Source organism: Plodia interpunctella, chromosome 29 (assembly GCF_027563975.2).
Source record: "Plodia interpunctella isolate USDA-ARS_2022_Savannah chromosome 29, ilPloInte3.2, whole genome shotgun sequence".
NCBI classification, from domain to species: Eukaryota; Metazoa; Arthropoda; class Insecta; order Lepidoptera; family Pyralidae; genus Plodia; species Plodia interpunctella.
Genome location: NC_071322.1, coordinates 841,157 through 858,741, shown reverse-complemented (window position 1 = coordinate 858,741; position 17,585 = coordinate 841,157). Strand labels below are relative to the sequence as shown.

The 17,585-nt window shown below is 37.4% G+C and overlaps 1 protein-coding gene across 4 annotated transcripts in view; it reads left to right on the top strand.

Moving 5' to 3' along the window:
* The window catches only part of LOC128682240 (uncharacterized protein), a 41,081-nt gene that overhangs the window by 20,171 nt on the left and 3,325 nt on the right, over positions 1 to 17,585 (top strand). For all 4 annotated transcript variants that reach the window (XM_064436920.1, XM_053766859.2, XM_053766858.2 and 1 more), the window contains 10 exons: positions 1,386 to 1,512; positions 1,644 to 1,736; positions 3,958 to 4,031; positions 4,262 to 4,362; positions 9,027 to 9,114; positions 13,777 to 13,885; positions 14,529 to 14,661; positions 15,897 to 16,006; positions 16,667 to 16,800; positions 16,979 to 17,055. In XM_064436920.1, coding sequence (XP_064292990.1) covers positions 1,386 to 1,512; positions 1,644 to 1,736; positions 3,958 to 4,031; positions 4,262 to 4,362; positions 9,027 to 9,114; positions 13,777 to 13,885; positions 14,529 to 14,661; positions 15,897 to 16,006; positions 16,667 to 16,800; positions 16,979 to 17,055 — 1,046 coding nt within the window. The remainder of the gene's footprint in view (positions 1 to 1,385; positions 1,513 to 1,643; positions 1,737 to 3,957; positions 4,032 to 4,261; positions 4,363 to 9,026; positions 9,115 to 13,776; positions 13,886 to 14,528; positions 14,662 to 15,896; positions 16,007 to 16,666; positions 16,801 to 16,978; positions 17,056 to 17,585) is intronic.

Sequence of the window (17,585 nt, the reverse complement as noted above, 5' to 3'; positions counted from 1 at the left end):
AATTGTAATCAGTTTCGTACAAAATGAGTGCGTACGCCCGCGAATCTTAAAAATTTTGTACGAAAACCTGGGTGCGCGAGTCGCACTTGACTTTTTGTCTGTTTTTTTTTTGTCCTCCAAGTAACTTTGGCAGCTGAGCGGTGGTTTAATTAATCTATAGCCATCGAAGTCCAGGGTTCGCTTTCCTACCTTTTCGCCTCCACGAATCTCTCGGCATCCTTAGTCTCCTTGCGGACTCTGGGCTCCGACGCTCAACGGCTGAGGAAGAAACCGGAAAACGCTTCCCTAGTTTTTCTCCTCGACTTTGCACCATCTTCAGTATCCTTAATTATCAGACCATTGCCACATTATCATGCATGACGACATCAAGCCAATTTTTCTAACACAATCTTTATCTTTTTACGCCATTATTTTCCCCTATAACCTTGTTCTTAATAAACTATAGTGAAACTAAGACAACGTTTCATTTATTTATACCAAAGATGCAGCTTGCGTTCTTGTTTCACACGACGCTGTTTTGTTGGCAAGGTGAAGCATGTAAACGAAGGACGTATATTCCAGCGAACGTGACTTTGATGGATGGAAGCAGCGTCGCATAGGTACGGCCTGCGCCCTGTATTCGGTTCGTCCGTTTCAGCCTCCGAGCTGGCTGGGTGTGGTGCATATGTTCATGTTCATGTTGAACCCCGAGATACAGCTTGATTATTCTTTAATTACAGTCATATTTCTATCAAATCTCGCAAAATTGTCATAAATACTTATTTATGCAATAAAAAGCGAATTCATATCTACTTTTTACAGTTATTAGCTAGTATACCTATCTTAATAGCGATTATAACCATATCCAACCGATATCACACACAACTAATATTATAAATACGAAAGTATGTTTGTTTGTTACCTCTTCTCGCGTTTTCTACTCAACCAATCTTATTGAAATTTCTCTACTACTACTACTACTAACTATATATATGTATATAATTAAGTTGGAGAAGGACATAGCGTACCTTTCAACACGAAAAAAAACTATTGTTCCCATGGGATTTTCGAAAAACCTACATTCTAAGTGGCGCCAAATATAAAAACACTAGATGGCGCTGTGCGTATTTTAAGGTGGCGTTAAATGCTACTAAAAAAACTTTGCAATAACAACACTAGATGGCGCTGTGCGTATTTTAAGGTGGCGCTAAATGCTAATAAAAAAACTTTGCAATAACAACACTAGATGGCGCTGTGCGTATTTTAAATGCGCTATGGATATTTTAATTCAAATATCGCAAACCCAAGGACGAAAAACGAAGGTAAATCTGTTCCCAAGGGCATTTAGCGAGCGGAGCCGTGTTTTAAACAGCAAATTTAACATAGAAGTACCTGTTTAATTCTAGATGAATGCGAGTCTACGACGCAGCCGGCCGGTGAGGTGGATATCGACGCTGACCGCTCCCGGACTGAACAGAATTCCTCCGTGCTGAGCGGCGAGCGAGAGAAGGAGACGCCAGATGAGGGACAGAGGTAAATATGTAAACCTTTCTCTTGTCCTTCTCCCGTGGAAGGAGATAATCTCCCTTTTTAACTGATCAGCTTTTGTATCCACTTGATAATATCACTTGTCATGTTTGTATAGATGGTGTGTTTCATTCCAGGCTGCCGTGTGTGGAGGTGTCCCCGGCCGGAGACTGCGACACGAGTCTTGACCTCTCCGAGAGGGACTCGGACGTGTGTCTCAGCACGGCCAGGTATTTTTTTTATTTGCTGTTTTATTTAATACCACAGCTGAGAAGAATTGTGCCCTATAAAAAATTCAATTAATTATATAATTCAAATTCAATTCCAAATTCTTTATTCAATTCAGGATGATATACATCACTTATTGACGTCAAAAAATTACTTAAACTAAGTCTACTGCCGGCTTCCAAAGCGCAGGTGAAGAAGAAGCGGCGCAACAAACTTCACCGCAGCCTTTTCTCCAAGGACGTCAATTGACAAATATAGGTCTTATACAAATACATATATTAAAAATTAATAGGACGAATTCACATCATTATTAAAAGTAATATAAAAGAATCTAGTTAGCTTTATGAAATCAAACTTCCGTTGTTCTGTTTTACACTTGTACTTATATTTCTTCCAGAAATGTTGGTTAACATGAACAATTATTCCAATTACAATGCTATACTATAATGAACAGGTACTCGTCATCTCGAGGATCAACCAAGACAACGTTCTTCTTTTTTTTTTGATCAAAAAAGTCGCATCCCCACTTGCTCCATACAAAATGTGAAAAAGTGTTATCTTAGGTTCAATTGGCCTTATCTCCATTTCCAGGATTGGATGATTCAAATTAGGTATCCTGATTTGGTGATTACTTCTGAGCAAGTGGGGTTCATCCCTACTTTTGTTTATACAAAATATGAAAAATATGTATAAATCGCCTTAAGATTGGTTTACGGAAAAGGCGGGGCTTATTCGCGATTCGTGGGTTTATGCTGCCATTTTGTGTCATCGCAGAAAATATTATATTTATGATTTCTTTGAAACGCGGGCTTCACCGTGATTGGTGGATTCATAATGACAACTTTAAGTGTTACCATATATTTAAAATATGTTTATAACTGCCATTACAATGAGTAAAATGCTACTTGATTCTTTGAAGTTGCCATTATATTTACAAATAAATGAATAAAAGTGACAAATCACGACGTTAGTAAAAAGACGTTTTATAACGCCTTTTTACAAACGTCCTTGGAGAAAAGACAGCGGTGAAGTTTGTTGCGCCGCTTCTTCTTCACCTGCGCTTTGGAAGCCGGCGGTAGACTTAGTTTAAGTAATTTTTTGACGTCAATAAGTGATGTATATCATCCGATGATTATTTAAATGACAAAAATATTCAGCACAATATTCATGACAAATTTATTTAAATTTTGTTATAATTACTAACATTTCGTACATTTAGCTTTCGTATACATATATTTTGTTGAACATTTTCAATAAATAAATAAATTAGGCCAAATCACACAGATTGAGCTAGCCCCAAAGTAAGTTCGAGACTTGTATTACGGGATACTAACTCAACGATACTATATTTTATAACAAATACATATATAGATAAACATCCAAGACCCGGGCCAATCAGTAAAAGATCATTTTCCATCATGACCCGACCGGGGATCGAACACGGGACCTCTAGGTTCAGAGACAAGCACTTTACCACTGAGCCACCGAGGTTGTCAATGTTTTTTTGAATAGGCAAATGTTGTTACAATTAATTCATGACATTATAATTGTGCTCTGTGGCTTGCAATAAAATTTGTAAGATTAACATGACATTACATACAAGCTTAGCACGTTAGTAAAAATTAGTCGTTGTCTGCCTTCAGTTCCTCTTTATAATATTACACTAGAAACAATAATAATAGATAATATATTTTAATTTATTTTGTGAATTTTAAGAATAAAGAAAACATTTATTTGCCAAAAACATGAGTATAAATATACAAATTGATGTCAAAGTGGATTAAACCTATATGTTTTACCGAATATAGGTATGCAAATATAAATAAATAAAGAGGAGCATGCTATCCACTACAAATACAAAACAAAAAAGAATTATAATGTATACTAGTACTAAATTCTATCCGAGTCTATCATTAAAGAAATAATTTAAATTATAATAACATTTATCAGTTAATAAAGACTTGAGGTGCTTTTTAAATTGATTTAAATTTAAGCTTTTATATTGATTTGGAAATTTTGGAAATGCTATTACCGAGTAAAGCAGTTTTTGATGGGTGCATGCATAATCGATAGATATCTCGACGATTCCTCAATACAACATCATAATAATTAAGTTTAATTAGTTGTTTTTTCAGTTTTAATTAGTTATTTTAAGTTTTAATTACAAATTGAGTGTTTACTTTAATTTTTACTTATCAATTTGATTTTTAATGTTTTCAACAGGTGCTGCGAGTTCGCCCGCGTGAGCGACAGCAGCTGCGACCGCGACCACGACGCGGCGTGCGCGCCCTCGCCGGGTGAGTCCGGTTACCCGAGGCTTCGCCCGCGTGGTTGTCCCTGCAGTGAAATATTTACACTCTTCTGGTTTCCCCAAACAAATTTTGAACCCCCTGTTCACCCTCTTAGAGGATGAAATTTGATCCTCTCTTATCGGATCCTTCTTAGCGGATGCCCACATCATTGTAGCTATCTGCATGCCAGATTTCAGTCCGATCGGTCTAATAATATATTTTTATTTATTACACAGGTCGATGCGAGTTCAGACAAGCGAAATTAGCGTCTAGGGTGAGGCTGAGACGAACCACTGGCGTGGTGGATGCTGACGAATCAGATGTTACCAGTGATGAGGTGAATATTGTACATTATGGCTTGTGCTCCCGCCCTAGAATAAGACCAATCCATAATCGAAACTTTATTGAGTACTAGATATTGCCCGGGGCTTCGTTACCGTGGGAATTTTGAGATAAAATATAGCCTATAGCAATTTTGGATAATGTACTTTTCTAATGGTGAAAGAATTTTTGAAATCGGTTCGGTTAGTTTCGGAGATTACCCGCCTCAAACATACAAACTCACAAGCGCTTACCTCTTTATAATAATAGTATAGATAGTCACTAATAAATAAATAAATTAGGACAAATCACACAGATTGAACTGGCCCCAAAGTAAGTTCGAGACTTGTGTTACGGGATACTAACTCAACGATACTATATTTTATAACAAATACATATATAGATAAACATCCAAGACCCGGGCCAATCAGAAAAAGATCATTTTCCATCATGACCCTACCGGGGCTCGAACCCGGGACCTCTCTGTTCAGTGGCAAGAACTTCACCACTGCGCCACCGAGGTCGTCAAAAGTCACTAATCTAATCACAACCGATATCAGCTGCTTCAACGTATTATTGGACCTGTATTGTATATTGTGCATAGTCTGAAATAAATATTTTCATTCATTCATTTCATTCATTCATTTCATTCATTCATTCATTCATTTCAGTCATTCATTTCAGTCATTCATTTCATTCATTAATTCATTCATTTCATTCATTAATTCATTTCATTCATTCATTTCATTCATTCATTCATTTCATTCATTCATTCATTTCATTCATTCATACATTTCATTCATTCATTAATTTCATTCATTCATTCATTCATTTCATTAATTTCATTCATTCATTATCATGGGCAAGATAGTAGGCAAAAGACGTGCTGTGAGACGGTAAGATATCATTGCTGAGTGTTTTAGTATAGGAATGGAATTTCTTCAGTGAAACTCAAAATCCTTCAAAAAAAAGTATATAATTTCAACGTAGATGTTCACAATACACAAGAGATGTAGAAAAAGTGATTTTTACAATACTACCGACAAAAATGTAGATCTGATGTTTATTACGGATCAATTGTGAGATGCGCAATCAGGTTGCTCTTTAATTTATTCAGGCGCTTGAACATAACCTCCCCCCCTTTCAACCCCCGTTGAAAGGCGCAGACTTTCAAGCTCAGCAGTCTTCATAAGTAGGTAGAGGACACAGACGAACCAAGGGACGACGTAAGCGACGCGGTATATGCCATCTCGACCAGGAAAATGTCGTAGAATTCGACCCAAGCTCCAATTTAGAGATTGTCTTCTTGCAATAGGACTAAATCTCCAACATTTAGTGTTGTCTGATTGGTCTTCCATTTAATGCGGTGTTGTAATTCAGACAGATATATATATATATATATATATATATATATATATATATATATATATATATATATATATATATATATATATATATATATATATATATATATATATAGAGAGAGAGAGAGAGAGATACAGAGAGATATATTCGCACTGCCATCTTTTCCAAAAGTGCTGCCGAATTTTTTCGAAGAATAAGATTGTTCTCCTTGTGATTTTCAAAGTCCGGAGCCGGAAGCGCATTTAGTGGTCTTCCAATAATAAAATGCCCTGGCGATAAGGAATTGAAGTCTTTGGTAGAGGAGGGCATGGGGTATAAGGGGCGGCCATTCAAAATTGCTTCCACTTGTGCGAAAAGTGTGGACAACTCTTCACAAGTTAAATGAGAATTTCCCATGACGCGTGTTATGTGATGTTTGGCCGACTTCACGCCGGCTTCACCCAAATAACACCGAAGTGGGGAGCGTAAGCAGGTATAAAATTGAATTTTATTCCTTCATTAGAAGCAAACTCAGATAGGGGTTCGTTATTTTTCTTTAGAAAAACACCAATGTCTTTCGCTGTTGCTACAAAGTTTCGACCATTGTCTGAATATATCTCGCTTGGTTTTCCGCGACGCGCAACGAATCTACTCTACGAAGTGTCATTACAAAAGCCTCTTTGGTTAGATCACTGACGGCTTCCAAATGAACGCATTTAAATCGCAGACAAATAAATAAACGTAAATAACATTTTGTCATTTTAGCGCCGCGTCCTTTACGATTAAGTATTAGTAATGGACCAGTCAACTCCTACAGACTTGAACGGGTAATCGACTGACAACCGGTTAGGGGGTAGATTACCCATTTTAGGACTGAGTGTTTGTCCGCGAACTCGTGCACAAATGACGCACTTATATACTACACGTCTTGCTAGCTTCCTTCCGTTTATAGGCCATATAGTATCTCCAACAGCTTTAAATAATGTTAATTTTTTATTAAATAATGTTAATTTTTTATTAAATAATGGTAATTTTTTATTAAATAATGTTAATTTTCTATTAAATAATGTTAATTCTCTATTAAATAATGTTAATTTTTTATTAAATAATGTTATTTTTTTATTAAATAATGTTAATTTTTTATTAAATAATGTTAATTTTTATTAAATAATGTTAATTTTTTATTAAATAATGTTTTATTTTTTTTTATTAAATAATGTTAATTATTTATACTTTATTAAATAATGTTAATTGAGGACCAGAATGCAAGTTGCGCACATGCTCACGTTCAAAGTAAATTTTCGTCAAGTGCTGAGAAGAATCAAGAAGAATAGGATGCTTCTTTTCAAACGGGTAACTGGATAAATCTAAACGCCCACCCACTCTTATCAATTTGGTAGTTTCATCAAAAAACGGGGATAAACTTAATATTTTAGATTTAGGTTCTAACGGTTTGTTTTGTTTAAGTCTTTTGTAATCAAGAGTAAAACTTTGCAATTGCGCGATGCGACAGATAGAATGCAAAGATTTGTTTAGTTTATCAACCTTTAAAATGCCCGTGAGTTTAGTATTTTTATTTTTAAGATTTGTGTTATGTAAAAATAGTAAAATATATGCAAACACGCGTTGTAATCAATTAAAATTTGAAAATTTGGTAAAATCAAAATCAGGTTCACTTAAAGTGATAGAATTTATTTTTAGCTCCGGTACATCAATAACATGATTGTCGTTACATTTTGGCCATTGCGATTCGTCATCAATAAATATCCGTGTTTGCGAACATCAATTTGTAGGTATCTATTTAAAATGATAGATTTCAATGCTTGCACAAGTGTATGGCTATTGGTTGGTTCACCTTTGAAGGATTTTATTTATGACATATAAGGGGATTTATGGATAAATATTGGAATTTTGTTGGATATAAGAACAATAGAATGGCACTTAACTCGGTGTTTTTTGCAGAAAATATATACAGTTGTCCGATACTATCTTTAGTTGATGAGTTGACCTGGCTAACAACTGAGCTTCTTTCACTATAAGCAGCTTCGATCCTAAGATGTGTTGGACAAGGGAGTCCAAAGGTCACGGCATGACACGAATATTTGTTGTTCGATATTTGCAGCAATGACCATTGATTGATTGTTGTTATTGTCCTGTCACGGTCGCCAGTATTCTTGTTTCAGCACAGGAATTTCGAATTTCTTCAGTGAAACTCAAAATTCTTCAAAAAAAAAAAAGTATATAATTTCAACGTAGATGTTCACAATACACAAGAGATGTAGAAAAAGATTTTTTGATTTTTATAATACTACCGACAAAAATATAAGATCTGATGTTTATTACGGATCAATTGTGAGATGCGCAATCAGGTTGCTCTTTAATTTATTCAGGCGCTTGAACACTGAGAAACATAAGGGAGTGGACTGGAATCACCAGAGTGGAAGGAACACCTGTCTCGCCTGGCGATGGACAGGGACAGGGTTTGCGGAACTGACGGCCAACCTCCAGTAATGGAGAAGCACTACAGGGAATGCACTATAGCGCCGTCTGTCAAGAGTGATACAAATGAGATAATGAGCGTCATCTGCTTTGTAAAGCCCCTTTAACTGTCACACTTTTTGACCAGAATCTCAAAAACTACTGGACCGATTTTGATGAAATTCGGCACATACTTTTTATATGGTTTTACCCGAGCAAGGAAATCATTTTGAATCAAAGCATCAAATCATTTGTTCAAAACTAGGGGCCCGCCCCGAGGCCCTAGTTTGATTGAAACTCATGTGGCTCGAGTAATATTTGAACCTGGTATATTTCGGTCCACAGGCGTCTTTACCATTACCCTACCACTGCAAATCAAAATCAAATCATATTTATTCAGATATTAGAACTTCGCAGGCACTTTTTCTCGACATATTCTCAATTAAATAATATTCACGAAAGCCACAAACTACTGGCATTTCGGAACGACCACTGCTGAGAAGAAATGCCGAAAGAAACTCATTCGAACAGTCCTCGAAAAATATATCATGCCAGATATATTTTTCGACGAACTCGGTGGCGCAGTGGTAAAGCGCTTGCCTCTGAATCGAGAGGTCCCGGGTTCGAACCCCGGTTGGGTCATGATGGAAAATGATCTTTTTCTTATTGGCCCGGGTCTTGGATGTTTATCTATATATGTATTTGTTATAAAATATAGTATTGTTCAGTTAGTATCCCATAACACAAGTCTCGAACTTACTTTGGGGCCAGCTCAATCTGTGTGATTTGTCCTAATATATTTATTATTTATATATTTTTTTATATGTTTAAGACAACATATATGTGTGTTATTCCCAGGCGTGGTGCGAGGAAGCGGAGCGTTTAGCGTTGGACGTGTGTGCGCAGGCGGACCTGAGAGAGGCGGCCGTAGCGGCCGGGAACGATGGTCAGTATTGATCAGGGTTACATAGGAATATAACATACAAGCTGCGCCCCGGGGCTACGCTCCCGTGGGAATTCTGCGATAAAAAGTACTCTATGTGTTATTCCAGGTTACATTCCGTCCAGTAGATTTTGCGTGAAAGAGTAACAAACACACACATACATGCTCACAAACTTTCGCATTTATAATATTTATAATATTAGTAGGACTAGCTATTTACCCGCGGCTACGCCCGCGTCAATATCCCGGAAAAGTTTCCACGAGAACAGTTGTTGTTGTGGAAACTTTTCCGGGATGAAAGATATAAATACTGAAATACATTCTTTTTTATTATTTTTTTATTTTAACATATATACTTATTATACTTGCAACGAAAAAATACCTGTTTTATTAGACCTACGGGCACTGTACTTAATATTGAAAGCAATTTGGGAAAGCAATGCAGGAACATCGAGTGTTGAGTGTAGTATTTTGTAAAAGTATACGAAGTCCAGATATTTTCTGCGAGTTTCTAACTTTTGTACTTTAAATTTATCCAATCGAGTCTGATAATCAGGAGCTGTACGTCCCATCTGGTGGCGGCAACACAAAAGGCGCAAACATTTTTTTTTGAACTCGCTCTATTTCCTCAGTATGGTTGTTACAGTAAGGTGTCCATATTGGGCTACCATATTCTAAGATAGTTCTAACTAAAGTATTAAACAAATAAAGTATAGATTCAGGCTTTTTACAATCTTTAGTAGATCTAAAAACAAACCCGAGGAGTTGGTTGGCTTTTTTTGTTATGGTTTGATAATGAGCTCTGAATGTGAGTTTCTCATCGAAAATAATGCCCAGATCTTTGACGACGTTGGATCTTTTAAGGATATGGTTATCAATATTGTAATCATTAACGATTCCACACCGCTTATTAGTGAATGTTATAGCGAAGCATTTTTCAATATTAAGGTACATGAGATTTTCTTTACACCAGTTTGAGACAGTGTCCAGGTCTTTTTGCAACAAGTTGCAGTCATGGGTTGTAAGGACGGTTTTAAATATTTTCAAGTCATCGGCGTATAACAGACACTCACAAGATAAGCGCCCTATGAGATCGTCAATGAATACAACAAACAGAAGTGGGCCTAAATGTGAGCCTTGTCGAACTCCAGATGTTACGTCAATGGGAGACGAAGTATATCCTTTTAACGTTACTAACTGGCTTCTTTTACTAAGATAGGACGTCAACCAGCGCAATAGATTGCCGTGAATGCCATAGGAGGCAAGTTTATTACAGAGTCGTCTATGGTTTACTTTGTCGAAGGCTTTGGAAAAATCAGTATAAATTGAGTCGACTTGACCTCCTTTGGCAAAACTCTTACAAATGTAATTTTTGTATTCTAAAAGGTTAGTTACAGTTGACCTAGCCTTAACAAAACCGTGTTGTTTATTAGAAATCAAAGGCTTAAAATGGTTATACAGGTGACTGTAAACTGATGTTTCAAACAGCTTTGCGAAGCATGATAGGATACTTATTTGTCTGTAATTTTCACAACAAGTCTTGTCTCCATTTTTTAATATGGGGATAATGTGAGCTATTTTCCATCGTTTAGGGAAAATTCCGAGCGTAAGTGATTTATAAAAAAAAATTATAAAGGTGTACATAGCTCATTTGCACAATTTTTTACAAATAATAGAGGTAGTCCGTCCGTCCGTCACTATCAAACTTTTTAAGTTGTTCTTTTTTGGTGACGTTAATATGACTAAGTGTATCAATCGCTCTACACTCTAATAAATTCTCATTACTGTGAGGCTGATTCCCGATAGGCATACAACTCTGAGAGTCCGACTCAAACACAGATCCAAAGTATTCCGCAAACAGTTCGCATATACCCTGGCCACTAGAGGAAGAAGAATCACCGAGATGCATGACCTGTGGTATGGAAACACATCCTTTTCTATTATTTATTTATGTATTTCCAAAAATGCTTTATATCGTCTGACATAGAGTCTTCTATGGAAGCAATATATTTTTTATAACAAGTATCGATGAGTTTCTTTGATCTAGCGCGTAGTAGAGAGAAAGTGTCATAATCCCTAGGATTGTTATATTTTTTGTATAGTTTGTGGTATTTATTTTTCTCTTCAATGCACTTTATCAAAGATTTACTATACCAAACAGGATACCTATGAGGTTTAACTGAAGTAAGGGGTGTATGCCTCTTAATAATTTCGAAAAGTTTTTCATAAAACATATCTATGCACTCATCTACGTCTGAGCTTGATAATAATAATAAATAAATAAATAAATAAATAATAAATAAATATATTAGGACAAACCACACAGATTGATTAATAAATCACACCAATCAATGACTCTTTAAGTCCTGTTGAATGTTTTCATAATTGCATTTACGAAAAGTCTATCGCTTATTGCTGTGGCAATTTAATCCTTTTTGAGCACGTAGTCGCAATGGTAATTGAAAATGTAAAGCAGGATGATGCCTATCCTTTTTGCTCAATGGCTCTACCTCGGTGACACTTAAGGATTCGAAAGAGGAAAGCACTAGGTCGAGGTAGCGTCCCTTGTCATTGGCGATATAATTGCTCTGATTTAAATGGCAAAGTGAAATAAACTCTTGTAAGAGTGTCAATTTTTTACCACGAGAGGTGTGTAATGGCCCGTCAACGTCACGAGCAACTGGAGAATACTCAGGGGTATTAAAATCACCCACTATTAGGTAATTGTCATTTTGACAGTTATTTAACAATACTTTTTGGCAATTAGAGTAAAATTCATCTAGCCAGGACTCCGCCACCTTCTTGTTTAGAAGAATTATTGTTAATCATGCGGTCTCGTCGAAAGATATTGTAGAGAGAATCTATGACTTCACCTTCAAATACGCTTTGGTTAAGATTTGTTTCCTAAATTATTTATCTAGATTCTCTAAATTATTTATCTAGTGTGGCATAATTTATTGAAATATTTTTTTTTATTTATTGCTAAAAAATAAAAGAAATCGATAAATAATCTGATGGCGCTAGTGTGCGGTTGTTTAAATTAATTAAAATGTGTTAGCAGTTTGTATGTCACATTTATAGCGCAATTAACTGTTGCCCGCGGCGTCGCCCGCGTAAATATTCCACGGGCACAGTTATTTTTCCGGTATGAAAAGTACTCTATGTCCTTCTTCATCCTTCAAACTACATGTATGCAAAATTTCAAGAACATTGGTTGAGCAGATAGAGCGTGATGTGGTAACAAACAAACTTACTTTCGCATTTATAATATTATAGTTGGGATTAAGAATAGGGCTAGCTGTTTACCCGCGGCTTTGCTTAAATGCCCTCGGGAACAGATTTGCTTCGTATTAAAATGTGATAGTTGAAATGAAATATCCATAGCGCATTTAAAATACACACAGCGCCATCTAGTGTTTCTATATTTTTTATAATTAGCGCCACCTGTAATTGAAGGTACAGGATATTCGCAAATCCCACGGGAATCATAGATTTTTCCGGGATGAAAGTTACCTACTAAGGTATGTCCTATATGTATGGAGAACCATACTCTTAATAAAAACAAAAACGACAAAAATCTATCCACAAATGACTTTAATGGCTGGTGAAAGTTTGTATGAAAATGTCTGTTCCTCAGGAGTCGAAAGAGAACTCCTGGTTGGCCGTGTAAATAGGCCTTCCAAGCGGGGAGGATAACTTCAAGGTTCATGAGTTCAGACCAAATAAATTATGGTCATTTTATATTTCTGTATATGAAAACTTCCGCAAGTCAAACCGCACTACTTCCAAAACAATACAAAGAAGGCACTTACCCACTATCACCACCAGCAACCAGCAGCTCCTGATGTCCAGGTATTCGCGTGCTATCAGGGGGCTTAGATTGATACGTTTTTCTTGTCGGAAGCTATTTTCACTTGAACACGAGTCACAAACCAAACCACTGCACTTATTAACAGTGTCTCCAATAACTTAGGAGAATCTATGACGGTTTTCTCACAGAGGCAAAACGAGCAACTCCAAAAAACCACTGCGTATTATGAGAACATGACGCAGAACCAAAAAAACACTGGTGACATTTGCCCCTTAGAGTCTATGGGAACTACTAGCCACCAAGAATATCAAGGAGGTTCACTACCTCCGTTTATAATGCCCGAAAGAAAGCGCTAGTTCAATCTTACGGGAAGTTTTCATATTATATAAATTTCTTATGTATAAAGAACTAAAAATGAAACCCATTGGTCCAACCAACTCCATTCAAACATACATCATTTTCTTTTTCAAAAATTAACCCCCAAATGACATGGGGGGTGAAATTTGGTATGAAAATTATGTCTATCAAAACATGACATTATAATTAGTCATTAATAATTAAATTTACACGCCATCTTGATGGCGAGACGTGTTGTTCCTTGTATTATCTGTTACATCTTTCAACATGTTTCACGTAAATAGATCATTTCATTTCAAAAGCTACTGAGAAGTAAACAAATACAAAACTTTATTTGTTACCGTTTCACACAATTACAGACAAGAGAAAAATGATATATAACTAAAAATACATAAAACTAACTCACTAAATCACATTGTGCCATATGTTTACTATATGTTACCCAGAAGAGTAACAGCAGATATTCAGCTGACGTGTGTGGTGTGTGGTGTGTGTAGATGAGTGGTCACCCCGACATGGAGTACGACGCACGCACTGCGCGCGGCTGCACGCGGACCGGCGCGTGCTGCAGCGCGCGCTGCGGCACGCCGCCGACACCGCGCACAGGTCAGCCCGCGACAGAGATCTCATAAACTCCTAGCTTGTAACTATTTCGATTATACAGGGTTACTGGTATCTAACATATTTTATTCTATTTCTTGTACCCGAGTAGTCTTTAGGAGGTTTTGCGTTCTATCTAATCTAACCATATTATGTTAAACATAAGTTATTATAATCAATTTAAAGTAAGCAGACATCTTGTTATAATTTGGCTATCCATCACTAGATGGCGCTGCCGTAACAGTGACTTTTTATACATTGGCAATATATTGTCTACACGCTCAGTCCGTGATTCTGAACAATCGCGAAAAAAAATCAGCTGTTCCATACAAAATTAAATACCTAACTTGAGGAAAACGTATGGATCAGCTGTTTTTTTGTAAAAGTTGCCTATGTCACTCCAGAAGTTTCCCCAATTTTGTCTATCTCTGTGCCGAATTTCAACAAAATCGGTCTAGTAGTTTTTTTAGTTTATTCGCTACAAACAAATACAAATCTTATCTCTTTATAATATCTGTATTGACTAGCGCCCGGTACCGGCTTTACTCGGGTTTTTAACGTATTAATAACACTTCAAAGTTTAAACACACATTTATGAAAAGCGCAAAAAATATGAGTACGTTTTCATAGATAGGTAAAATAATTTCAGATTATACAGCGCATGCGCAGTGCACGAGTCCCGGCTGACGTGTGTGTGCAGCGCCCTCAAAGCGTCCGACAGAGCGCTGGAAGCTTACGATGTGCTGCTCGCGTTGGCTGAGACTAGGGAAGGACAGCCCGAGGTGAATATACTGAATATACCAAGACATCTTTATAGACCACTAGCTGTTGCCCGCGGCTTCCTCCGAGTCATATTTCACACGGGTACAGTTATTTTTCCAGGATGAAAGGTACCCTGTGTCCTTCTCCGTACTTCAAAGTACATGTGTGCAAAATTTCAAGAAGATTGGTTGAGCAGATAGAGCGTGACGAGGTGACAAACTTTCGCATTTATAGAGAAATTGAGTTTGTTTGTTACCACTTCACGCTGTATCTACTCAGCTAATCTTCTTGAAATTTTGCATACATGTAGTTTGAAGTGTGGAGAAGGACACTGGGTACCTTTCATCATGGAAAAATAATTGTTTTCGTGTGAAATTTACGCGTGCGAAACGGCGGATAAAATCTAATTTATAATATTAATAAGGAGATTATATGAATAATATATAATAAATAAATATATTAGGACAAATCACACAGATTGAGCTAGCCCCAAAGTAAGTTCGAGACTTGTGTTACGGGATACTAACTCAACGATACTATATTTTATAACAAATACATATATAGATAAACATCCAAGACCCGGGCCAATCAATTTTCCATCATGACCCGACCGGGGAAAGAACCCGGAACCTCTCGGTTCAGAGGCAAGCACTTTAACCACTGCGCCACCGAGGTCGTCAAATAATATTAACAAGAATCGATGCGTAAAACTCATGTCAGATGCTTTTAGGCGACTTGAATAAAATCTGACACCGGTGTTAGCGAACACACTCGACATGTTGATAATGATATACCTTTTGACTATGTACATTATGTACTTTTATATATTATTAGAAAAAAACATTTTAAGAAACAATAATGGGAAGCCGATCTGGCATGATAGGGACCAACACTGTTCAAATGAGTTTCTTCCGGCATTTCTTCTCAGCAGTGGTCGTTCCGAAATGCCAGTAGTTTGTGAGAAATTGTTATCTATACTTCCATACTATTATTATAAAGAGGTAAGCGTTTGTGAGTTTGTATGTTTGAGGCGGCTAATCTCCGAAACTACCGAACCGATTTCAAAAATTCTTTCACCATTAGAAAGGTACATATCCAAGATTGCTATAGGCTATTATATCAATATTTCCACGGGAGCGAAGTCCCGGGCAAAATCTATTTTAATATAAAAATAGTATATGAAAAAGTGGCTGTGCTGTGTGGTCGTAATTTCTGAATAAATGATTTGAATTGGATTGTGGTTGTTGTGTCGCAGCGCGCCGCGGCCGAGCTGGTGGGGCGGCAGCTGCTGTCGCGGCTGGAGAACTCCCGCGCCGCGCTCGGGGAGCCGCTGCTGTCGCCGGGGCCCTGGGCGCAGCACACACAGTCAGTACACGTTTTATAATTCATAATAATTCTTTAAGGAAAATGTATAAAGAGTATATTTATCGATTTTCACCTTTTTATTTTGAAATTTGTATTAAGTTCCATACAATATTTCACCCCCCTACCCCCTTTTGAAGGACAATTTTCAGAAAAATCTGAGACACTTCATCAATTTGATGTAAACAACCAAAATCCAAAATTTCAAGTCACTAATTTCAACGGTGTAGAACTTTCATATAAAAGTTTTTCACCTCTTTCACACCCTCGGGGGTAGAATTTCCATAAATCCTCTCTTAGTGCTCACCTGCACTCCCCAGGGAACCTACACGCCAAATTTCAGCTTCCCGCCCAGTAGCATCGGCTGTACGTTGTCTCTCCGTCACTCACTCTGTAACGCAAGAGTTTCATATTAAGGTTTAAAGAATTTATTCTCATTAAAGTCGGTAGTCCTCAACAATCTGATAGGTTACACTTTCAGAGTCCTGTGTGGTATGCTTTATTGGTTGCTGTAGTTTTTTGACACAGACTTCGCGATGCTTGGGATGCCATTTATATATTTTATTGTTATATCAGCTTCTCCATCGTTTCTCCGTTGTGTAAGTTCGTCTTTTATAGCTGGAAAGTGTTGTTATGTTATGTTTTTAATAATGCACGTATAAGGTATGTCGCGGCGGGCGAGGACGCGTGGTCCGCGGCGGCGGAGCGGCGGCTGCGCGCCGCGGCGGCCGCGCTCAAGGCGGAGTCCGTCGCGCTCCGCCGCCGCCAGCCGGCGCCCGGCTTCTACTCGCACCACGGTGAGCGTTACATTCTAGTATTTCATTCGTGTCAATTTCATTATTGATGATGGTTGGATTCGATATAGATCCAGCTGCATTGTTACAGTCTATGAATTATCATAACGATACTAAATATATCTATCTTATCTAGAATATATGAATGAATTCAATAATATTCATATTCTATATTTTTCAGAAATAGATATGACCGACATCCCGAAACCGGAAGGTGCATTCGATATGGCGGACATGGAGGCGGCTGTCATGATGCAGGTAAAGATCTTTCCTCTCTGTCTCTCATCCCCGCAGGTTCCCGGCTGTGACGCCCCAAAGCCCGGGGCCAGCGTAAAAACTGAACTTAAGATTTTGAAAATTCGACTGTGATTTTACAACTGCCTGACTGACCTTTTGATGACATGTCCCACTAGCTATGTGCTAGCTTTTTATCCGCGGCTTCGCCCGGTTAAATTCCCTCGGGAACAGTTGATGTGGTTGAATGTATTTTTGTTTTATTGCCTGAAACAAATGCATTATTATTATTATTATATGAAGATAAAAAATGTAAAAATATATAAATATAAAATATTAATATATCAGGACAAATCACACGGATTGAGCTAGCGGATACTAACTCGACGATACTATATTTTATAACAAATACATATATAGATAAACATCCCAGACCCGGGCCAATCAGAAAAAGATCATTTTCCATGATTTCCATCATGACCCGACCGGGAATCGAACCCGGGTCCGCTCGGTTCAGTGGCAAAACCTTTACCACTGCGCCACCGAGGTCGTCA